The sequence below is a fragment of the Tenrec ecaudatus genome, chromosome 2 (assembly GCF_050624435.1).
Source record: "Tenrec ecaudatus isolate mTenEca1 chromosome 2, mTenEca1.hap1, whole genome shotgun sequence".
Lineage (NCBI taxonomy): Eukaryota > Metazoa > Chordata > Mammalia > Afrosoricida > Tenrecidae > Tenrec > Tenrec ecaudatus.
Genome location: NC_134531.1, coordinates 103,459,648 through 103,484,403, shown reverse-complemented (window position 1 = coordinate 103,484,403; position 24,756 = coordinate 103,459,648). Strand labels below are relative to the sequence as shown.

Genomic DNA, 24,756 nt, shown 5'->3' with positions numbered 1-24,756 from the left:
TTTCAGTTATATCAATATGAAATTTCTCTTCAAATTTAAATATCAAATAGCTAGAATGGAGGAAAAGCACATTAGCCTTTTAACACAAAATTTCCACTTGTTGAGGATGAGATCTTCTTATTCCCCCTTCAAGGATTATTTGTGAATTGTTATTTAAATCCGTAATTAACAGATGGATCCAGAAGGTGAAAAATGACCACAGATTTGTGTTTAATCCTTTAGCTTCATAAAAGTTCTTGAAAGACTTATTTGCAATAAAAGAAAATGGTTCCAGGAACAGAAGTACCTACATCCCAGCTACAAAGCAGAAGCCTTTATATTTTCTGTTTAATTCTTGGATCTTGTATTATTTAAAAAGAGATCAGTAAAATTGGCATCTTGCCTTACAGATTAAATTTTCTATAAGTAGCTATCATAACAATTCAGTTTATAAATAAAAGCTCAAAATTTTATTTAACCGAATTGGGCTTCTGGATTAAAAAAAAATTTTTTTTTTAAGGAACTGCGTTTCTCAACAAAAGCAAACTGCATTGCAGACCAGAACAGCGCGAATGCGGAATGGAGTCTTCAGAGCGCTCCAGACCAGTTCAGGTTTTGCTTTAGACAAAGGAGGAGGGGTAGATATTACAGACTTAAATTTGCACCCCTTGGTGTACACGAATTTTTCAGAGATACATCTCATCTGGCTATTTGACACGGGTGGCTCTTTATTTCCACTAAAAATCTCAATAAGAACAAACATGGTCAAAAAGTGAGTTAAAAAATTGAATTACTAAGAATCAAGAACTAATTATGGAGACTGATCACTTGGGAAATGGGAAGAAATTTTTATGAGTTACTTTTTTATTAAAGCTCATCATCATGACAATTTAAACATCTGATGAGTGTTGTTAAGCATTTGTGTAAATTAAAGCTCAAAAAAGGAGCTACACAGTATCAATAATGAGGTTAAATTGAAGTTGTATGCTAACTGAAATTAAGTGACAAGAAATGAATGATACTGTATTATCCAGATTTTTAAATAAGAGGAAAAATAAAAACAAAAACGGGATGAAGCAGAGGAGTATCTTTTAAAATAAAAGCAAAACGTACCATTGGTTGGGTGTCGAGCAAATGAGATAGAAAACCTTTTAACAGCAGAACCGCGTGTGGCGTCTGAGAAAGAGAAAAACAGGTACCTGAAATTTATAATAGCTACCAAAAGAGGGACATTAAAAAAAAAGAAGAGAAAACAAATATATGAGGAAGTTAGAATTAGGTGACATGCAGAGGGATGAGAAAGGCTAATAAGCCAAATGCTGGTTAAAAGAAGTAAACTGGCTTGAGGATGAAGGCAAGGTGTTCAATGAAATATACAGAAGAAAGAAAAGCGTGGTGAGTTGGCAGTTCTGAAAAATTCATGTTGTACTGACGAAAGCGTACTTGTGAGAAAAAAATTTAAGTGATTCTAAACCTTAAAAGGATAAAAACAAAACAACCCCCCCAAACTGCTATTAATAACAGCGACAAGCCTCTCCCATGAGCCTAAAAAGACATTTTGAATATTGTATTTAAGGAATATTAATAATAGTGAGAGAATCTCCTTCAGTAGGGAACATACAATACTCCTAGCCTGTGCTTGTTTATAAAATTATACTTAATATATTTTCTTCCACTTATAAACTTTCCATTCTGTTTTATTTAGATCAATGGCAATAAATAAAATGCTTACAATGAATAAAAATTTAAAAGGTCGAAGATTTAGGGTTTATAATATGTTTGTCAACTATCTAAAAGAGGAATACATGTAATTCCTTGCGGTTCTAAATTTTACATTCCACAGTACTTTAAGTTTAATTAAAATTGATGAAACATGAGTTGAAGCTGTAAAACCACAGAGCACCAACAGTGATTTAAACAAAGGGTGCTAGGACTCCACTGTGATCATTCAGAGGCTTTAGCGTTTCCTCTCATACTTGTGCTCATGAGGGTGTGCATGCGTGTCGGTAACACTCTGTGTGTGCATGTGTGCACATACCATCTATGCAGCCAGAAGAAGTCAGCTTTTTACGATGAGTACGAGCATAATCTTGTAGGTTAGGTGCACTTGAAGAACCCCCGAGCACCGAGGTGCTAAACAGGCCCGCACAGTGAGACCCTGATGGGAGTTAGAGAAAATACATACAACAACGGGTGTTCTTCCATTCACATTGGGAATTCATGCAGCATGCAATTAACATGGCTCTTACCATACATAAGGCAGCCTTTGGCAGCACCTTGAACAGGCTCACAATATGCTTCTAATGTCCTAATGATGTCAATTTTAGGATAATTCTTCTAATGATCTACCAATCATCACCACCATTATCATGTGTTTAAGGGGGGAATTTAACACTAGACAAAATATCATCTTTGAGGAAAAATAATATGCCCTCAAAATAAACATTTTGTCCTAACAGTATTTAGAAAACTACTATAAAAATTACTTTCGGATGGGATGAGATTCGGTCAATCCCATGCCAAAATTAGTATTTCTAAGACCATACCACATGGAGAAAATGAAAGAAAAATTCTAAATATACATTAAGTCATATTAAATCAATATTTCACAATGTATGTCTGTAAATAAAGATAGTTTTCTGATATTCTTGAATTAAGAATTATCAAGGCTTCACCACTTTTATTAAATGAAGCAAATCAAAGAGTGCTTATTTTGTTGGAGATCAGGTACAAACAATTCCTTTTAAGTCATTCATGATTAAATAACTTCTAATACTTAATATTCAAAATATCTTAATTAATAAAACCCTCAAGGAGGGAGAGAATTTGGAGGAACATTCCAAATGAAACCCATAATTAGTGAGTGAAACACAGGCATAAGAAGCCAATGCTTAATTTGCAGCAAGTACTTACATCCAAGAAAAACTTTCACAACTGGCTCGAGATTAAATAAATTTTATTAAGTATATTGTGATACAAATACAAAAGAAGGGGGGGATATATTAATTTCTCAAATGATACTCTAGGACTATTAAAACCTATCAACAGAGTTTATAAATAAATAAAGATCTTCAAGTATGTTGGCATCAACCGAAAGTTTGTAAAACTAATATAGAAATCATAATATATGCGTCATATAAATTTACAATGAAATATCTATACAATTTCTTTAAACAACTCTTTAAAAAATATATAGTACCCACATAGTTTAACAACCACAAGCTTAACACCAAATGAGTTTTGAAAGGTCTTTTCCAATGTAGCATTGAGTTGTTAGCAAGGAAGCAATTGTGTTCTTTAACTCACACTGCCACTGTTCATGAATTTGCTTTAGTTTTCCTTAAAAGTGGCTTAAAAAGAAAATTAATATATGCAGGCAGGACATGGAACACTCCCCACTTGAACATTTGTATTAGAAAGCAAAAAAAAAAACCCTTGGCAAAAAATAGCATCCCTTAATTTTTTATCAATTTGAAAAATCGTCTTTCTTAAATTAAAACACACTATATTTTCATTTATTCACTTAAAGGTTAAAAACCAGCATTGGTAACTGGGCTGTATCTTTGACTGGTTTGCACAGTGGGTATTATTTCTTGCTATTTTGTGATAACTTGCATGTTTTACGTTTTACAATGCAGGATTTCTGAATTAGTATACATTAAATGAACACTAGGGCATAGCGCTGGGTCATGCTTTCAACACATAAGTGTTTTACATTTGTGCACAATGGGATACAGTTTTCATAAGAGTACATACCTATAGAATTCTGCTTCTGTTCCACCAGATTTCTTGGTGTGCGTAAGTAATTAGTATTTTCAGAGACAACCTGGACAAGGAAAGCAAAGTGAATGAAGTAAAATGGTTTCATTAAGACAAAAGCCCATACTTCATATGCAGCCTGTTCAGACAGACAAAGGTTAATAAGCTGAATGATAAATATTAGTAGAAATACATAAAACGAAAAACCATGCAAGATCCCCTTCGGAAGGGAGTCCATTTCATATGAGTCCTTGCAATGAAGTGGTGCAAAGCAAGCATTCAGAATAAAACATCATGTATGAAACAAGACAGATGAAGAGAAATAATTAAATAGACTGATAGAATATTTCACTTTCTCTTAAGAGAAGCCAAATTCCCACTCATAAACAGCTCCTGTATTTGAGAGGAGAAAAACAACCACAAACAAAAGAAAAGACAGACAGAGACTGTTGAGGTCACCATACAACAACTGATCCATGCACAGGCCTTATCAGAGTAAACTTTAAATCTTCACAGCTAAATAGATACCTTAATCCCTTTTTCCTATAATCAAATGCATTATATTTCCAAAAGGAAATTGCTGAAATTCTCAGAAAAGTCATGTGTAACAGCAGACCATCCATTGTAACTCAAACTACAGTATTTTTATTTACTTAGGTATTTTTATTTACTACAATATTTTTATTTACTTAAATTGTTGATGGGCACATATGTTTTAAATGAAGCACACAATCTAACAGGGCTAAATTAGGTACTTCCAAATGTTCAAACAGCAAGGAAGAGAATGATCAAGACAAACTGTGCTATTACAAATGGGAAACAGAAATTCTAATAATTTTTTTAAATGTTATCAGCAAATTCCAAGTGGAATCTATATTTTTTCAATTAGACAAAAAAATATTAAATTTTCCTACTATCAAATTAAGCCATTTTGTTTCTGTAAGTCTTAAAGGACAACTAAGCCAAAGAGAACTTTCTTCCTTATTTAAAAATATTTATTAACCAAGCTAAAGTTCCAGAAGTGTAAAATGTATTATTTTTTAAATTCTGGATTTAAAACTCTCCCAGAAAAAATACTGAACACATGCAATGAAAGTGTTTCTTTGCCTCAAATATTGTCAGTCATCACAAGCGTTTTTTACATTAACCCCAAACAGAAGGATTTACTCTGATGTAAATACAAGGGATTAGATGTCCTCAAAGAGAGCTGTTTGTTGCTCTGAATGCAGGGCGGAAAAATGTTTAATGAAGTAAAGTTTAAAAACCTGTTGCCATGAGCCAAAAATACTGGATGTGAAAGCCAATGATTTGGGAGAGACAGGGGAAGAAGTGATTTGTTCCCCTGATCTGCGTCTTCGACGCCCAGTACCCACACCACTGGTATAATGCAGCCAGGTGCCAGCACCCTCTGGGCTAGACACACTCAGGGGGCTCTCTTCCTGGAAGTGAGAAAGGGGCAAAAAAAAAGAAAAAAAAAGCAGAGCATGCAAAGTTAGATACAACGAGGCAAATGATCCGAGAGAAAAAAAAATACAGTTTGTTTGCATTTGTTTATTAATTTTTCTAAAGCTATTAAACAATAACTTGGGAGCCAAATATTCTCATATTTGAGAAATTCATAGTAATAATTATACATCTAATTATATGTGATAACAAGGATAAGGAATACCTTATGTTAAATCTGTAAGTTATTTAGGCTGCTTAATAATAGTTGTTTGTTTAACGTAAAACTAAAAAATGTTTTAAAGAATTTTCTCTTTTAGTAAACTTTTAAATATAAATTATTCTGCTTAAGAGGTTTTGTGCTATATTGGATGCACACTCTTCAACCCGGAACATTAAAGAATTGTGCACAAAGAATTTAAGCGACTTCTATGCATAATTTCAACGGGAAAAAAAGTGTAGCAGACCAAAAAATTCATAGAGCATAAATAGATTCAAAGTACACTTGTTTACATTTTTAAGCTACTTATTTGTTTACCCCTCCCGAGATTATTTTTAGAGTTCAGTAGGCAAAACATGCAGCAAACATTCTCATATACATGTTTGCAGGATCACGTTTCAGACAGGGAGGACAGAGTAAAATCTACTTGCACAAAATGAAGAGAATTGTCTTTTTCTCTGTGTGTCTTTTGGAAGTACAAGCGTCTGATATCCATGAAGATGGTGGGCGCTGGAAAAAGTCTTCAAAGTTTTACTTGAATAATTTACCTTATGGAAGTAAAAGTTTAGCATGCCACAGAAATACTTTATTGAAAGCAACTATTTAAGAGAAAAAGATTTATAAATATGCTCTGCGTTTAAAGAGTTAATAAAGGCAGTGATTTTGTAGAAGAGTTTGCAAGTGTAGATGAGGTACAAAATATATTTGCTATATTGTATACATGTAAAATAGGTTTTTGGGGAGGGACGAGGAAAGTATTTAATAGTGAAATTATGAACTATGTAATTAGACATGGATAGTTTTGGTCAAAACACATCAAAATCACTGCCCTCATGTCAATGGAAGTTTAGACTATATTAATATATATATTTTATTCCTTGGTTTTCTAAAATTAAGAATACTTGAAAAGTATGTGAGATTTTTGATTTGTTAATTAAATTGCAACAAGTAATCCTACAATTGTTTACCACTCTCTTTTGTATTTAACTTAAATACCACATTTAAGAGAACCTGAACTAGATATAATTTATAATCTTACCCATTCACTGCTAGATAACATTATATTATCCTCAGCCTTAGCATATTTCAAAATTAACGCAAAATATTTTTCTAATGTAGAAGTTGATGGTTCTATGTTAAAGTTAACTTCTTGCTTTATACTTTTGCTGGAGTATTTAGAAAGAATTTATAAGCATTGACTTTAGTGAGTGCTAGGAAAATCATCCCAAAGAGCTACAGGTATTTAAGCCATAAAAATATACAGATGCTAAATAAAGACTTACTTAATAAGCTCCAATTCACCTAGCTGACTTTCCTTTAAAATATTATTTTAATAACTATTTAACCTTTATTCTATTAGTGAGAATAAGAATTAACCTAATATAATTAACTATATATCTTAATATAAAGACAAATGCTCAATTACATTGTCAAATTTCCTTATCACTGTATTGATTTTTACAGACAAGCTAACTATGTGGAATTCTGTATCTTACCCTATAGTTACTATTGAAAAGGGTTACTACTGGAGCATCTTTAACAATTCTTCTTTACTATTAATTATTCCGGGTCCATTAAACTAAACAGCAAGAGCAAAAAACTTATTAAATGACAAAGTAAAATAGTGGGTCATTTATCAAATTAGAAAGGTCTTTTAAATATTTCTATCCAGTGGTTACAAAAGTATATATAAAGAGCTCCAAGTTCTAAAGGTAATCTTCATATTTTCTAATTGTCTCTATGCTTTTGAAATTTGTTGAAACAGTTGACAATTAAAAATTCGGTCAAATTTCCAACTTCCATAATAAAAGCTGTATTTTCTTTTCTGTTTTATTAAAATATAGTTAGTTGACTTTATAAAAATAACATGTATGTGTACTTACATCATTTGTAGCTATCTTCTTAGATCTTGGAAGTGGAGATTTTCTATGTATATGAATTGGCTCTGAAACCATAGGCTTGAATAATACCACAGCTCGATCAACCTCATCTTTTTTAGACGTGTGTGGCTCATCATCATTATCAATTTTAAAGGAACATTTCTTGCCTTCATTCTGTGACCAAAGATATACAACATTTAAAATTCATATAAGAAATATGAGGGGTCAAAAGTTAATGGAAAAATCCCAGTATTTTTTGAACAGTTTTATTGGCATGGAATAGCCCTATCATACAATAGCTGAATCACATCAAGACGAGGTGTGCAGTCACCACGATCAGTTTCAGGACATTATCCTCATTCTTCCACTCCCCATCGGCCCCATACTCGCATACCTCCCCTCCCAGGAGCCACCAATCCAATTGCGCTCTATAGATTTACCTATTCTGGATTTCACATACAGAAAAACCTCCCACCCCACCTGAAAAACATTTAAAAACTAACACTAACAAAATAAAATAAAAACCTCATTAGAAAAAAAATTAAAATTATAACATGTAAATGGTTATAAAGGAGATCAAATGACAGGGAACTGGATTTTACCCTAACTGCATCTGCAATGCATTTTTCAATGCATTCTACATGACAGAAAAATCATTCATGTCCCTGGTACACGGTCAAAAGAATTTCACTAGGGACTAAAACGTTGTGTATCTCCCGCCCCCCACCCCCACCCCCTTTTAAACTGAAACAGCTTTAAAATGGGTCAAAAGGGAAATCAAATTATATTACATTTTAGCCTAACTACATCGACCATAATTGACTTCACAATGCTGTCTGTTCATAGGGCTATTCACATTCCTCAGGGAGTCACCTGAGACTTAATCCATGTGTGGACTCTGAAAATGGATTTTGGGCTTCTACTGTCACCCATAGTCTTCTGCAAACCAGGTGTTCAGAATTTAAGCTCTGATACCATTCCTTCCTTTAGATTTGAATATTATTTACAATCCTGTGATCCAAGGACTGTAAATGATATGATCCAAACCTAAAGGAGGGAATATTACCAGAGCTTAAATTGTGTATAAGACTTGGATCCCACAGGAAGAGCCCTGATTACTTAGTTATGAGTTGGGCTGTGAACTGTCAGGGCAGTTTGAAACCACCAGCCACTCCGTAAACAGTCAGACCATTCCCGTAAACTGTCTCAGAAACTTAACAGGGGCAGTTCTACCCTGTCATTATAGGTTGCTATGAGTAGGCATTGACTCGATAGCAGTGAATGAGTGATTGGATCACACAGGCTGGTGTGCTGTTTCCATGCAGACTTACCATATATACTCGTGTATAAGCTGAGTTTTTCAGCACAAAAAATGTACTGAAAAACTGGGGTTCAGCTTATACACTGGTCAGTGGTACCCCTCTCCCCTCCTCCCCCGAGGTAACAGGACTAGAGCCCGTTATCTCGCGGGTGATTGCCATCTCTCTGCTATTCATTCAAACAAAGCCCCACTGATTCACATCCTGGATCTCCCACCCGCACAGACTCCCCCTCTCCTCCCAAGACATCGTGGGGGACGGGAGGCGTGGCATTACCATGAAAGTTATTTTTTAAAGTCTTGTTTTTTATCCTATTAGAAATGGATACTCTTGAACCAAAAAAACCCCCCAAAAACACCTGTTATATGAGGCTGGTTTCAAAATGAAGGTTGTGTCAACAGCAGAAAAGAGCAAGAACAGTATTGCAACTATCTATGGTGATGAAAAGCAAGTGAGGGAGTGGTGGAAAATGAAAGCTGACTTGGAACAGATTCCAAAAGCTAAAAAAGCTTGTCATGGTTTGATGTCTTTTTAGAGAGTGAATTGCATAAATGGGTTATGGAGAGTCGTCAAAATGGTTACTGCTTAACACGCATGGATATCTGCATAAGTGCTCTACAAATGGCTAAAGAAGACAAATATAAAGCATCTGGCATTGAAAAATTTGCTGCGTCAGCAGGATGGTGTACCCGCTGCATGAATAGGTTTGGCCTACTATGTTTGAGACAAACAAAGATTTCCTAGAAATTGCCACAAGACCTGGAAGAAAAAATTACCGTATGTCATTCCAGTTATTTATTATAAAACAAAGAAGGATTTATCGTTATGACCTGGCAGATATTGGGAATATGGGTAAAACTGCCATGACTTTTGATCTTCCAAGCAACAGAACTGTGGCAAGTTTAGGAGAAAAAACCATTTCCTCAAAACCACAGGAAATGAAAACAACAAGAACCACTTTACAATTGTTCTATCATGTTTGGCTAATGGAACTAAGCTGCATCCTGTCATTTTAAAAAGAAAGACCTTGCATAAAAAGATCAATTTCCCACCAAGAATTACTGTACGTGCACATGTTAAAGGCTGGATGGATGAAGACGGAACAAAAAAATGGCTGGGAGAAATTTGGAACTGACAACCAGGAGCAGGCATCGTTACCTGTGTGGGATATGTTCAGAGGTCACCTATCGGATGACATAAAAAAACTGGCAAAATTAGTAAAGTTACTTTAGCTGTTATTCCAGGTGGGCTTACATCTGTACTGCAGCCTCTGGATCTATCTTTGAATAAACCTTTTAAAGACTGTGTGCGAAGGATGTGGCATGAATGGATGTCATCCGGTCAAGCCGACTAACAAAAGGAGGAAATCTCATGAAGCCTGACATAGAGTAAATAGCAAAGTGGGTTCGAGATGCATGGGAAGGCATTCCAGAAGACATGGTGTGACGTGCCTTCCAGAAATGTAGTATTAGTAATGCTATGGATGGCAGTGAAGACTGCGCTTTGTATGAAAATGACAGCAGTGATGGTGATGATGGTGATCTCAGTGAGGACAGCGTCTATGATGACCTCACACCAGCCGAAGCTCTGCATTGGGATAGGGATGATGATGAGGAATCCAGTTTTGAAGGATTTTAACTCTTTACATTTTAGCTTGGTTGCTGATTGAGCTCAGGGAATAGTACTCTTAAGGTATCACTGTTGATACCTTTTTTGTTGTTGTTGAACCTATTTTCCACTTACTGTGCTGGTTTACTAATGTTAAATGACTTGTCCTTTTATTTACGCTTTTATTTAAAGTAAATATTTAAATACATTACCCCACTGATGTCTCAAATTTTAGTAATTTTATTTTCATTTGTTTTGATTATTGAAACTCACCAACAGCTTCTGCATTTTCCACCCTAGGCTTATACTCGAGTCAATCAGTTTTTCTGGTTTCCCAGGTAATAATTAGGATTATACTCGGGTCGGCTTATATTTGAGTATATACAGTATCTGACACCTTACTTAGATGGCTGCTTGTTTGCAGTCTTCAAGATTCCAGGTGCAATTCTGTCTGGTAGCTGGTTGTGATCTAGTGTCTTCATCACATTTTACTACATCATCCATATCTTTAGCGATCTCTTCATGAGGATAAGCATCAAACAGAGTCATGTCCTAAGAACTAAATGTTCTTGAATTAGGGCTAGAATTAAGTTCAAGCCCCAAATCCATTCAGATATCCATGCTTTATACACGTCCCATTTCCCTCATGCTCCCTGGTGATTAGACCAATGTGCTGCTGCTTTAGCACCTGTTTGATACATGACCTGTGGGCCAAGCCAACCGATGGGCTGGTTGCTAGAGCTTGAGGCTCCTTTAAGACCTGCTTCGCCACATTGCTGGTGCGTACACTGCTTGAGCTTGAGGCTGGTGGATCCTATAGCCATGCTGGAGTGTGAGATCCCATTGGGGTCTGCTTCACTAAGCTCCTGAGCTATGGACTGTTGATGACCCACCCTACTGCTTGTGGGCAAGACTCTGCTCCCTTGACCTTTCACCCAGCAGCCTACCTGAGTTGAAGGACTTCCAGTATATTAACTGTTCTCCGAAAGTTGAGTTGAACTGAGCTCTTTGTATTGTTGTGTGGACTAATTAGCTGTTAAATAACTTCTTGTTGCATAAACCTATGCTCATATATACATAAAATAAGTGTCCTGGTTTTCTCTAGAGAACCCTGCCTAACACAAGAACGTTATCCATCAAGCCCCCTGGGGCATCACTTCCATGGCAATATGTCAATGTTGATTTATAGTGACTCTATAGGGCAGCATAGAATTGCCCTGTGAGTCTCCAAGCCTCCAATTTTCACAGAAGTAGAAAGCCTCATCCATCCCTAGTGGAGCTGACTGGTACTTTTGAATTTCTGACCTTGCAGTTAGGTGCCCAGTAACTACTACGATGCACTGATAGTTCCATTAGTTTAGCCAAATGGCATAGCATAAAAAAAAAATGTTGAGAAAAGTAAGTTATATTAATTAATTCCAATTTCCACAAACTTCCTAAAGGCCCCTTGTGACTTCCTCTGCTAAGTTGTTATTTACTGTATGTTTAGTCACCTCAATGTGAATCAACTACAACAGCCTCATATACCTCACAGTATAGCATAAATGAAAAGTTATAAAATGTCATACCAAATATATATCTACTGAATGAACAAACAGAAGCACAATAAGATACACTCACAATTTAAGAAGACTATACAAAATAAAATAGAATTATATGTAACATGATATATAAAAATGAACATAAAATGGATTAAAAACCCAACTGTTAAAGCTGAAACCTTAAAGTTCCTACATGATTTTATACAGAAAAAAAACACTGTGATCCCTTTTCCCTCCTGACCCCAATATATGTTTTTAAAATTTAACAATACTGAAAGAAAGGAACAAAAAGTAGGAGGTCTCATACTACCTAACCTCAAAAGCATACTATACAGCCACAATAATCAAAATGACCTGATACTGGTTTGGTAATACATATGAGGGGGTGCTCAAAAACAAAACAAAACAAAAATCCCTGATTTTTATCAAAGCTATCTATTTAAATTTTTTTTACAAAACAACCTTATCACCTTCAAAGTACTCTCCATTATCCTAAATACATTTGTCAAATCTGTGATTCCATTCTTGGAAACGTTTTTCAAAATCATCTGTTTGGGATGGCTGACAGCACCTCCCCCAGTTTTTTCTTCATTTCTTCTATGTCATCAAATTATTGTCCTTTCCTGTCCCTCTTCATTCAAAGAAACAAAAAGAAGTCTGCGGAATGAGGTCAGATGAGTCAGGTGCAAGAGAGGCATGCTGGGTTTTGTTTTGTTTTGTTTTTGCCAAAAACTGGTGCCCTGAGATGGCTGTGTGAGCAGGTGAAATGTCATGGCGGCAAAACCAGTCCCCCCAAATCAGGCCTTTTTGTCACACACTGTTATGTAATCTTTTCAGAACTTCTAAATAGAAAGCTTGATTAACAGTCTGACCTGGTGGAACAAACCCCAAATGTACTACAAGTTGACGCTTTCGTCTCTTCAGGAAGTTGATGGACATCCAGAACGAGGTTTGTCATCAATCAATATTTCACTTTTTTGGGATACACTCGTACACTTGAGTTTTTCCCATAGCCCTGTCCTTGTAAGCTGTGATCAATATCACAACAGTTTCTGTTGCATTTTTCACGAGCAGGAAACAACATTTTACAGGTGCATGCTGTTCTTTTATATTGATCTTCACAAAAAAAGAGGTTCGAGCAAAATTGCTTTCATGAAAAAATTCACTGTGACCAGATAAAAGTTTCCCAAGCAATGTCACTGGGAGTATTAACTCAGAGCAAGCTGCTTGATGTTTGCCTAGTGGGAAAAATGTGTACTATGAACCCTCTCAAATGTATATAAAAAAACAAAACCATACGCAATGGCAACTCACAGACCAGGGAAAGACTACCTTATGGCTTTCCAAGACTGTAACTGTTTATGAGAGTAGAAAGCAAAGACTTTCTCTCCCAGGTGCAGTTGGCAGTTTCGTACTTCTGACCTTTCTTCTGCTTCTAGCCTCACACCTAACTACTATAGCAGCGGAAAAGGAGTGTCAAAGGGGGTGCCATCAGGTTGAACTGTTAACTGCACAGTCAGTACTTTAAATGCACCAGCTGCTTCATGGGAGAATGATGAGGCTGTCAGCTCTAATAAGAGATGCAGCCTTGGAGAGCCTAGAATAAGGTCCGCATGAGTGGAAGAGACTCAATGACACTGGGTAAGAGCAGTGGAGTAGAATTGAGAATCCAGGATTAAAACTAGGGACAAACAATTTTCTTAAACAATGAAGAATAGTCTATTTAAAATGGTGCTGGCAAAACTGGATAAGCATATGCAAAAAAAGGAAGCAGGGCTTACACTTCACACCATGCACAAATACTAACTCAAAATGGATCAAAGACTTAACCATACTGTTCTTGGAGGAAAATATAGTACAAACCTATGTGATTTATTTTTAAATATATACTATAAAGCAGAACTATAAATGACAGAGCAGTGAAAAACAAAATAGATACCTGAAACTTTATAAAAATTAAACACCTGTACTCATCAAGTCTTTTATTGGAAGCTAAGAAGACAAGCTATACAAGGGTAAAAAATTGGCCAACACAAAGGGGCAAGTAACTAATCTTTAAAATATATACAAAACTGTAACATCTGGCCAGAAAAAAACCAAGACTGTAACATCTCAATAAGAAAAAGAGAAATCACCTAATTAAAAATTGGGCAAAGGACACAAACAGTTTACCAAAGATAATATCCAAATGGCCACCCGACATATGAAGAAATGCCCACTAGCCATTTGGGAGACGCAAATCAAAGCAACAATGACAAACCACCTTACACAAACAACGAGAGCTAATTAAAAACAAAGAAATAAACATCAAATCCTAAGAGGGTTCTGATTGACTGGAACTAACAGACACAGTACACACATCGTGGGAGCATTTACAGTGCATTTACAGTGCATCCTCAAACAACTGGAAGTAGAAATTCCATACAATTCCGTAATAGCACTGTGGGTCTATATCCTAAAGATGTAAGAGTACAGACACAAGCAGACATTTGTGCACCCATGTTCATCACAGCACTGCTCATCACAGCAAGAAGAAACAGCCTAAATGCTCACTGGTCGAAGAACGGATAAAGAAATGTTGGGACACACACAGTGAATACCATGCATGCACAAAAACAATGATGAAACCATGAAGCACTTCATGGCATGAATGGCCTCGGAGAACATTATTCTGAGAAAAGCCAGTCAATCCCCAATGGACAAATATGAGTCTATGGTTATGAAGGACAAAGAAAAGACAAAAAGACTTGCACACCCAAAGAAGCAGATGTTGGCGCTTACAAGGCAGAGAAGATAAGGGTGACGTGTGTGTGTGTGGGGGGGGGGGAGAAGGGTTGGTCAGGGTGCCTGTGTGCGAAGCACTAGGCTAAAGGGTACACAAGTATTACCTTGGGTGAAAGGAGAAGACAGTGATTCACCAGAGAGGGGAAAAAAAAATTAAAGGAGGGGGAACAGTGTAGGCTATTTGGTGGAGGGGTGGGGGGTTGTTGGTTGATAAGTAGGTTAAAATGAATACAAAAGTGTTGATGTGAAATGTAAGTACCCACCTAATTCACATCAAAAAATTGTTGTTTCTTTTTTTAAAAAAGACAACCAACAGATTAAGAATCTTTAAAAGATGACACATCTGTTAAGGACCTAACCTGGAAATATAATACTTCAACAACTAACTCTCAAAAAGAAAGGAAAAAAAATCCAATTAAAAAATGGGCAAAAAAATGAGGAGCTGATACCAAGGGTTCAAGTAGAAAGAAAATGTTTTAAAAATGATGATGACTACAAGTGTACAAATGTGCTTGACACAACGGATTGTGATACGAGCTGTATGAACCCCCAATAAAATGATTTTTTTAATGGGCAAAAGACATAGACTTCACCAAGGAAGATACGGAAGTGACCGATAAGCACATGAAAAGATGTGCACAATGTTGTCGTTGTTGTTAGGTGCCTCTATTAAGTTCTGATGTATACTGACCCTATGTTCAACAGAGAAAGAAGATAGCCCTATTTTGTGCCAGCCTCACAATTGTTGCTGTGTTTTAGCCTTTTATTACTGCCATTGTGCCAATTCACCTCTCCCTCATGACCCTCTACTTTATCACGCAGGATACTCTTCCCCAGACACTAGTAGTCTCTCCAGATAACATGCACAAAGCATGTGAGGTGAAATCTCCCTAACCTCGCCTTCAAGTAGAATTCTGGTTGTACTTCTTCCAAGATAGATTTGTTTTCTGGTAGTGCATGGACTTTCAATGTTCTTCATCATTACAATCATGCAAATGAATAAATTCTCTTGAGGTCTGCCTAATTCACTGTTCAGCTTTCACATGCACATGAGGCCAATTGAAAATACACCAGCAGCTCTGCAGGAAAAATAGTAGGCATCTGACTCCTCTAAACAGTTAACAGTCTCAGGTTGCTTTAAGTAGCTCACTGACTTGATGGCAGTGAGCTTGGTTTTTTTTTTTTGGGGGGGGGGTCAGGTACACCTTACTCTTCAAAGTGACATCTTATCTTTGTTCTTTCAACACCATAAAGAGGTCCTGCACAGATTTGGTCAATGTCATGATCTCTTGACTGCTGCTTACATGGATATTTCTTGTGGATCCAAGTAAAATGAAATTCTCAACAATTTCAGTCTTTCCTCCATTTATCCTGATATCTCTAAGTGGTTGTGAGGATTTTTATTTCCTTTACATTGAATTGCACACACATACTGATGGCTATATACAGTCTTTGGTTTTCATCAGCAAGTACTTCAAGTTTTCCCCAATTTCACCAAGCTGGGTTGCATCATTTACATATCACAGATTATTAATAAAGCCCTTCTCCAATTCTGATGCATTCTTGGTTCTTGTATATTTTCTCAGCATACAGAATGATCAATATGGTGAAAAGATACAACCTGATGCACAAATTTTCCTGATTTTACACCATGCAGTATTCCCTTGTTCTGTCTGAGCAGCCGCCTCTTGGTCTAAGCACAAGTTCTGCATGTGCACAATTAGACAGAGGAGAGATTTCATTCAAAAATCAATGAATGATTCATGCCTGCTAAAATGTCATTGATCTTAGATCTCAAAATAAAAAAAAATGATATAATAAATCAAATGCTGGCAAGGATATAGTAAGTTAGAACTGTTATCCATTCCTGGTGGGATTGTAAAATGATTTAACCATTATGAAAAATGGCATGGCACCTTCTCAATAAACTAGAAACAGAAATAGTCTGATTCAGCAACCCACTGCTACATATTACTTCTGCAGATCTAAATAGATATGTCTACAGGAATAACAGTCTTAAGTGACCTGTGGCTTCATCTACCTTAAAACTAGGATAAGTGAATTAGATGGTTCCGACTACCACTAATGACTTCTGATCAAGTCCCCCCAACTCTCAGAAACCTGACAAATACTACATATACTCAAGTACAACCCGAGGCACCTATTACCACAAAACTGTATTTAAAATGTGCCGAAAAACTCAGCTTATACACAGTATATACAGTATATAAAATAGAAGAAAAATTTATCTGAACTTAAATTTTTCAAAAGTGAGACGTGAGGGCTTCCCAAGACCACTAACCTTAAATATGATACAAACCTGAAACCGAAACCATCCCCTAGGGGGTACCTTTGAACTGAACAGCAAATAGGTTCACAAAATAAAGAAAATTATATCTACTGGAGACTAAAATCGAAACCTGCTGTTGTAGTAAAGTTTTCCTCTTACCACTTACAAAAGACAGGTTAAAAAGGGTCCCTATTTGTCAGTTATAAATCCTCTTGGAAGGAGATGGTCACATTTTTTTCCTCTGGAGGACTGGCAGGGTTGAGCCACTCAAGTTTTGGTTAGGACCTAAGCACTTAACCACTATGCCACTAGTGCGCCAGCGAAACCCAATGGTCAACAGTTCCCTAGAACAAAGATGAACAGGTAAGAGGACCAAAATACAGAAGAACTAATGAGAAGGTCAAAAACATTGCAGAGAAAAACCAAAACATTGCGGAAAATGTAGCCCTTGTCTCTGAACAATATTTCTACCACTTGCTAACAGGAACTCAACTTATAGCATACACGTTCCCTGAAAACAAATTAAAACTTTTTAAATAAAAAAAGCATTACAAGAGAAAAAGTGAGGTTTATCATTAAATGATGTAAACTGAAAAAACGTCATATTTATTTAATGCCATTCTATATGGTAATAGGAAATAAGAGAATGAATGGCTAGATCTTGCTGTTAGTTGCCATCAAGTGGATTCTGACCCCTAAACACCTTACGCACGATCAAACACACACCACCAAGTGCTGTGCCATCTGTATGCTGGAGCCTGAATTTCAGTTCACTGTTGCAGCCATTGTATCAATCCATCTTTTATTAGGGGTTTGTTTTTTTTTTACTGACTCTCTAACTTAATCACACATGATATCCTTATCGAGGACTAGTCCCTTCAGATAAGATGACCAGAATATGTGAGATGAAGTCTTGCTATTCTTGATTCTAGAAAGTGTTCTACTGAAAGCACACAACTCTGATGCACACTATTCTTGATTTTAAACCATCCAGTATCACCTTGCTCTATTTGAACACAAGCATAATTACAGTATATATTCATGTATAAGCTGAGTTTTTCAGCACATTTTTTAATGCAGTTTTTGTGGTTAAATTCGGTGCTTTGGGCCAGGAGGGCTATGGCGGATATCCCTGTGATGCAGCGTTCAGTGCCCGGTGGCCCAGAGCCCCGGGACCCCCTGGATTGCTGGGTCTGCGCTGTACTGGTAACAGCTCAGAATCTGTTGGTGGCTGCCTTCAACCTGCTTCTGCTGGCACTGGTGCTGGGGACCATCCTGCTACCCGCTGTCACCATGCTGGGCTTCGGCTTCCTCTGCCACTCCCAGTTCCTGCGCTCCCAGGCACCCCCTTGCACGTCGCACCTGAGGGATCCGGGCTTCACGGCCCTGCTGGTCACTGGGTTCCTCCTCCTCGTGCCGCTGTTCGTACTTGCCCTGGCCAGCTTCCGCCGCCTCTGCCTTCGCCTCCGCCTGGCCGACTGCCTAGTGCCCTACAGCCGAGCCCTCTACCGGCGCAGGCGTATCCCACAGCCGCGACAAAACTGAGCCTCATCGGGACCCCAGACCCTGTCCACGACCGGAAAGGTCTGGGTCTGAACACCTCACGAGTCGAGAACTATTCGACGACCATTCTTCCTCCCAGCCCGAAAACTTGAAGCAGGGGCTCCTGACCAAGCCCTGCCTGGGCCGGACGGCGCGGGGCTCCGCCCGACCAGAAAGAGCTGGCGACCGGACCCAATGCTGGTGAAACCCAGGCACAACTCAGAAAACCCGTTTTTTTCTCTCCCGAAATGTCCACACCTGAATCCTAACCATCTGGGCTGGACCCTGCACACCTTACCATGTGTTGTGACTAGGTCAACGAAACTCCTGTACTGAAGTGGCCCCTCTAGCATTTAAGAGGCTGGGGAGGGGGAAGGGCTAGAGCGATTACACTGTCAATAAAGAATTAGTCAACTGTTAAAAAAAAAAATTCGGTGCCTTGGCTGATATTCAGGTTGGCTTATACTCAAGTATATATGGTAAGTGTTATTGAATTCCCTTGTATTAGGCAGGGTTTTCTAGAGAAACAAATCAGGAAACTTATGATTATATATATGTAAAAGGATAGGCTTACACAGCTAGAAGAAATGTAACAGCAAATTAGTCGACAGCAGTACAGAGGGCTCAGTTCAACTCACTGTTGTGGAACAGTTAATATATTGAAAGTCCTTAACTCAAGGAGGGGGCTTTGGTCCAAGGTCAAGGAAGCAGACAGGGGAGTCTTCCCTCAGGCTACATAGGCAGAGTCTGCCTACAGACAGCAGACTAAGGCAGTAACAGTCAGCAACAGCAGCAAGAGAGCTGAGAGACGTAGGCTCCATGGGATATCGAACTCAAGCAATGCAAGGTGAAATGATCCATTGCCTCAAGCTCAAGCAATGTATGCACCATCAGCATGGCGAAGCTGGTATGGAAGGAGCCTCAAGCTCTAGTGACCAGCTCCATGGGTTGGCCTGGCCCACAGGTAGTGTAGCATACTGGTTGAGGCATAGAACTAGCTAAAGCAGCAGCACCACTGAGGCAGAGAACTAGCTAATCACCAGAGAGCAAGAGAGAGGTAGGCAGGCCTTACATAGCTATTTATCTCTTTGCCCTCCAATCAAACTATGACCTCATTAATCTCGACCCACATGTTCCTATTGGCCAAATTAGCACAATAAACCTAAATATCACATCTCTCTCCAAAATGTTATTGATAACTTACTAAGATCCACATATTTGAATACCACTGCATAGTCCATAATGCATGGCAAAACAACTCTCTGGTATTCTTTTTTTCTCCGCAAAAGTCTATCTGTATCAAGCAGTGGCATCCTATCTTCTTCCTCCCACCCTCCCATCCAGCTTGAATTTCTGGGATTTTTGAAATATCTCCAGTAACATTTTACTTGCATTTGATCTCAGTGATACTGCTTGATAATTTCCATATTCTGTTGGATAACCTTACTCTGGAATAAGTATAAATTATGATATCTTCCAGTTGACTAAGTGTGGGAAACAGAAAAGTTATTTCCCAGTTTGTCCCCCCATAATAATGCTAAATCTAAGGTGCTGTTTGCAAACACATGGTCACTTGGAGGTCAACTGTTTAAAGGTTATCTGCCTGAAGATTGTCAGCCATCTAAGGCAACCAGGCCCTATGCTCTGTCACACCCTAAGGAGGGTCCACTCCCTTCTGATAAGGATAATGGATTGTTCCCATGAAGGAGAGCCCAAAGGCACCTAAGTTCAAGCAAACTCAAGAGACCACCAAGGTTAGGCTGCCATCTTGACTCTAGAGCCCACCTATCTTATTGCATGTATGCCTTCCTGTCATGTGCATGCCCATTGTACAATCCCTTCCTGCTACGTATGTGGCTACCTGTAATTAGGGGCATGCCCTTAGAGAGTATATAAGCCTTGGTTGGAAATACATTCTCTTTCTCTGTGTGGACCTGGCGTCTGAAGTCATGATGGTGCCTGAGGTGAGGACTTGCATGCGTCACCTTGTCTGATGTCTCTTTAAATTTACCCAATTTCACAATCGCCCCTTCGACCCGTTCACTTGTGGAGATTGGTACCACACAACTAGATAACTACTCTCTAAATTCCTTGTCACAGGTTAGCACCTTCCATTGCTGCATCCATTTGTTGAAATACTGTTGTTGGTGATTTGTCAATTCTTTGGATCCTTAATTTTGGCTAACCTCTAGTGAAGCTTTGATCTGTTACTCTAATATCATTGGTTCTTGATGATATGCTACCTTTCAAAATGGTGCAACTTCGACCAATTATTTGTAATAGTGATTCTGTATTCTTTTTATGCTTATTGCATCATCAAGATTTTGCCAACAGAGCCTTTTAACTGCAATTCAAGGCTTACACCTTTTTTATTTTAGTCTTTCAGCTTGAGAAATGATAAGTGGGTTCTTTCTTTTGGTTTTCTAATTCTCTCCTTTTCAAATTCATTAGAATACTTTGAGTTCTCACATTGCCCTTTGAAATACTCTAATTTGTTCTTCTACATCAACACTTTAGTTTCTCCATGTTCTAGTGTAAATTTCAGTTTCTTTTTATGTCCATTTTGGTATTTTCTTCCTCTCCTTTACTCCTAAATGATTTTTCATGTGCTTCACATGTGAGGTTATCCCACAACTAATCTCGTCTGGAGTCACTGGTGTTCATTCTGTTAACATCAGAGTTAATCCATCGAATTCTTGAAATAGTCACGGAATTTAGGCAGGGTAGACACAAGGTCCTATTTTAGGTCTTGTTGTTTATTTTCCTTTAACTTGCATAGGGGCAATTGATGGTCTCTTCCAGTCCGGCCCTGGCTTTATCCTGTGCCTCTCTATTGTCTCTTTCCATATAGGTAGTCAATTTGATTCCTATGTATTCCATCTCAAAAGGTCTATGTGTAGATTAGTTGTTTATGTTGTTGAAAAGAGGTAATTGCAATAAATAAGTTATTGAGCTTCCAGCATCCTATCATGTACCTCTAGTGTTGTTTCCATTACCAAGGCCATATTTTCCAACTTCTACCCCTTCTTTGCTTCCAAGTTTCACATTCCAATCAATGCACCTTGGTTGCATGTTTGATCAATTTCAGACTGAAAAAGTTGGTAAAAATCTTCTATTTTTTTCAACTTCAGTATTAGTAGTTGGTGGGTAAATTTGAAGAGTCATGTGTAACTGCTCTTCCATTTGACATATGGATTTTTATTCTATCACTGGTAGTACTGTACTTCAAGAGATGTATTAAAATATTCTTTAGAACAACAAATGCAATGCCACTGCTGTACAATTTATCATTCCAAACATAGATTATAAGGCTATCTGATTTATAAACGCCAATACCAGTGCATTTCAGTTCACAGATGTATACGTTATTGATCTTTATGCATTCCAAATTTCATTTGACAACTTCTAATCTCCCTAGAGTCATACTTAGATTAATGGATGATTAATATTTTTTCTTCTTATTTTGAGCCATGTCTAATTAGCAAATGAAAATTATGTCTGCTTTGAGAAGGCAAGTCCTCCAAGTTATATTTTATGTACCTTCCAACAAGAGGGGCTTATCTTCCAGAACTGTATTAGATAATACTGTACTACTATTCACAAGTTTTCAGAAGTAGGTCACCAGGTCTTATTTCCTACTCTGTCATAGTCTGGAAGCTCCACTGAAACCTGTCATCCATGATGGACCTGTTGTTATTTAGAATACTAGTGGCATAGTTTACACATCATAGCAACATGCAAGCCATCACAGTAAAACAAACTGAGCGGGGATAGATATCATAAACATAATAAATGAAAGAAACAAACCCATTTCTCACACTTCTCTTAAAAAAAGAACATATATTTTATAATTTCATTTACGAAGATCACAAGCAAAATTCATTTTTAAAAGTTCTACAAGTAAGATTTGAGAAGAACATACAGAGGTGATAAATAAAATTTGGGCACAACTGAAGTTCTCAGGATGATAAGGAGCTCTGGTGGTGCAGTGGTTACATGTTAACCATCAGTAGCTCCACAGAAGAAAGACTGGGCGTTCTAATCTAGTAAACACTTATAGTCTCAGAAACCTACAAGGGGTCGCTTAGGGCCAGCAATGACTCGATAGTAGTGAGTTTGGTTTGGAGAGGATGATAATAATATTCTATATGTGATTTGGCCAATTGTTGCAAAATTATGTTCATTTGCTGCTATTTCATAACCTTAATATATGGATTAAAATGCAATAATTCATGCCAAGTGGTAAGTACAATGTTTACCACATAATACTCAAGTAAAACAACAAAAAAGCCTATAGTTACTTAGTGTCACTAAAATCCAAACATACTAAGTAAAATATTTCATAAGCCTCATATATGCAATATATCATTAAACCATATTGCTTTTCAGTAGTTGAGGTAAGAATTACAGTTCACATTCCAGAAAACTCCTTTTAAAACCTCATGAAACCATACAATTGTAATAACCAAGCAGCGAGAGGTACATCTTTATTACCTCTCTGGAAGCAGGTCTATATCCATAGCCAGATGGTAAATTTTTATCTTCTTCACATCCTTTGGCTCCTGGACTAAAGTGCAATTCAACATGAAAGCGTTCCTCTGAGGAAAGATCCTAAAAAAACATGACAGAATTTTTTTATATGAGGAATGTTGAGCTCATTATGAGAGAGCTTCAATAAGTTCATGGAAAATTCCATCACTTTTAAATTCTACTTTTCCATAAATTTTTGCAGCATAAGTAAATCAAGAACTGTTACCTTGTTAGGATCCTCATAAAGCATGATAACAATCTGAGTCATGTAGTTGAGTTCATTCACGACATTTAAATAATCCATAGCTCGTTTCCACTGTTCATCCTTTGATTCCTGAGCAAAAACTATATGGTAAGTATTTCCTTACACTGCTTTACTTGAAAATCATTCCATTCTCATGATGGCACTTTGTCTAATTCTGAGTAATTTGATGAAAAATAAGGTGAATACTTCTTATAGACATGAGTTTTCTAAAGAACTTTCCTATATTTAAGTCTCAAAAGTTTATATATGTATATTATTTTTAAATTCTCTTACCAGTAATCTCAGTGAACCTAGTAGTAACTTTAAAACAACTTTCAAATAAATCAAAATAATCTCTTGAAGTCTATATACGGCACACATTACTGAACTCTGAAGTTACAGAATAAATTTTAATCTTGTAATTCCCAAAGTACCTTGTACTCATCTCATATCATATGTATGAATGCATATAAAAAGGTGCTATTCCCCCCACCACCAATTTATGGTCTTTATATCTAGTATATATGTTATCAGTGAAAACCCCTTATTACACTTTAATGTCATTAAAAATTCACAGGAAGAATATGAGGGCTTCACTATCTCATTATCCATTTCCCACATCCATTTGGAGAATCACTGGCTTTCGAATATGTAAGCATACAGCCTAAGAACTAAAATGAGTGTCAAAGAATATACACTATAAGCATTCAAAGTACTTTGCAACAGGGTCTACTAATAACTTACATAAAAACTGCTTTCTTATGTATGGCATAATTATTACAGATATATGAAAAACATAGTTTTTGTATATAACATTTCAAACTTTAGTATAAGTCTTGTCAATATGAAATTTGATATGCAAAAGCAAGACATTATGTTGATAACTTGCTAAAAAAATCACTACAGATTTCCACTGTAAATTAAGGCATAATTTCCTGAAACTTTCCCTTCTTAAAGTTTTTGGAAGAATAAGGTTAAAATTAGCATCATGTAATTACACGCAGTCTTGGCTTTATTTAACAAATGGTCATTCATACTTGCTGTGTCCGAATCATCAGGGCTACTATTCTCAAGAAATATTAAAGAGTAAATATTTGTGTGGGTGTGCACATCTTTGTATATTCATGTGTGCAGTGATTTGTAATTTTCACCTACCAATTGAAAAAGTAAACAAAATATGTATAGAATTATTAAGCTTCCTTAGATGACAATTATTATAAGTGACTGAGACTATAAAATAAAAATTTCTTTTTGATAATCAAATCTATTAGACTTTATGATACTAAGTTATAAATAATGTATCCACCTAAAATATAACTTAGTGTTTCAATTATATATTATAATATGTATTTATATTATACATTAAAATAATTATATATGTGTATGTATGTGTGTGTGTGTGTGTGTGTGTGTTTTGGCTAGGCCTGCTCTAAGAAGCAGGCAAAGGTGTCAATTTGTTACTAACAGATTCGAAAATGAATAACACTAGTTACTTGTGTTAGTTCAGTAGACTAGAGAAACAAACATAGGGAGACTTATTTGTATAAGAAAGAGCTTTATATAGAGTAACTGTACAATAAGAAAACATCCCAGCCCAGTGCAGATCAAGTCTCCAAG

At 36.9% G+C, this 24,756-nt stretch overlaps 2 protein-coding genes across 19 annotated transcripts in view; one reads left to right on the top strand and one right to left on the bottom strand.

Moving 5' to 3' along the window:
- The window catches only part of PPIP5K2 (diphosphoinositol pentakisphosphate kinase 2), a 101,704-nt gene that overhangs the window by 8,406 nt on the left and 68,542 nt on the right, over positions 1-24,756 (bottom strand). For 7 of the 18 annotated variants that reach the window (XM_075541330.1, XM_075541334.1, XM_075541335.1 and 4 more), the window contains 7 exons: positions 23,122-23,229; positions 22,860-22,976; positions 7,285-7,455; positions 5,004-5,177; positions 3,736-3,805; positions 2,018-2,137; positions 1,093-1,155 (listed from right to left, as the gene is read on the bottom strand). In XM_075541330.1, coding sequence (XP_075397445.1) covers positions 1,093-1,155; positions 2,018-2,137; positions 3,736-3,805; positions 5,004-5,177; positions 7,285-7,455; positions 22,860-22,976; positions 23,122-23,229 — 823 coding nt within the window. The remainder of the gene's footprint in view (positions 1-1,092; positions 1,156-2,017; positions 2,138-3,735; positions 3,806-5,003; positions 5,178-7,284; positions 7,456-22,859; positions 22,977-23,121; positions 23,230-24,756) is intronic. The other 11 variants (XM_075541340.1, XM_075541343.1, XM_075541342.1 and 8 more) reach the window with 5 other exon arrangements.
- LOC142439184 (transmembrane protein 88) lies at positions 17,943-18,368 on the top strand. The gene has a single exon (XM_075541356.1). The coding sequence runs from the start codon at positions 17,943-17,945 to the stop codon at positions 18,366-18,368; it is 426 nt and encodes a 141-aa protein (XP_075397471.1).

Excerpts from the sequence above, each read along its gene's own strand:
- LOC142439184 (XM_075541356.1), top strand. The coding sequence starts at position 17,943 with ATGGCGGATATCCCTGTGATGCAGCGTTCAGTGCCCGGTGGCCCAGAG.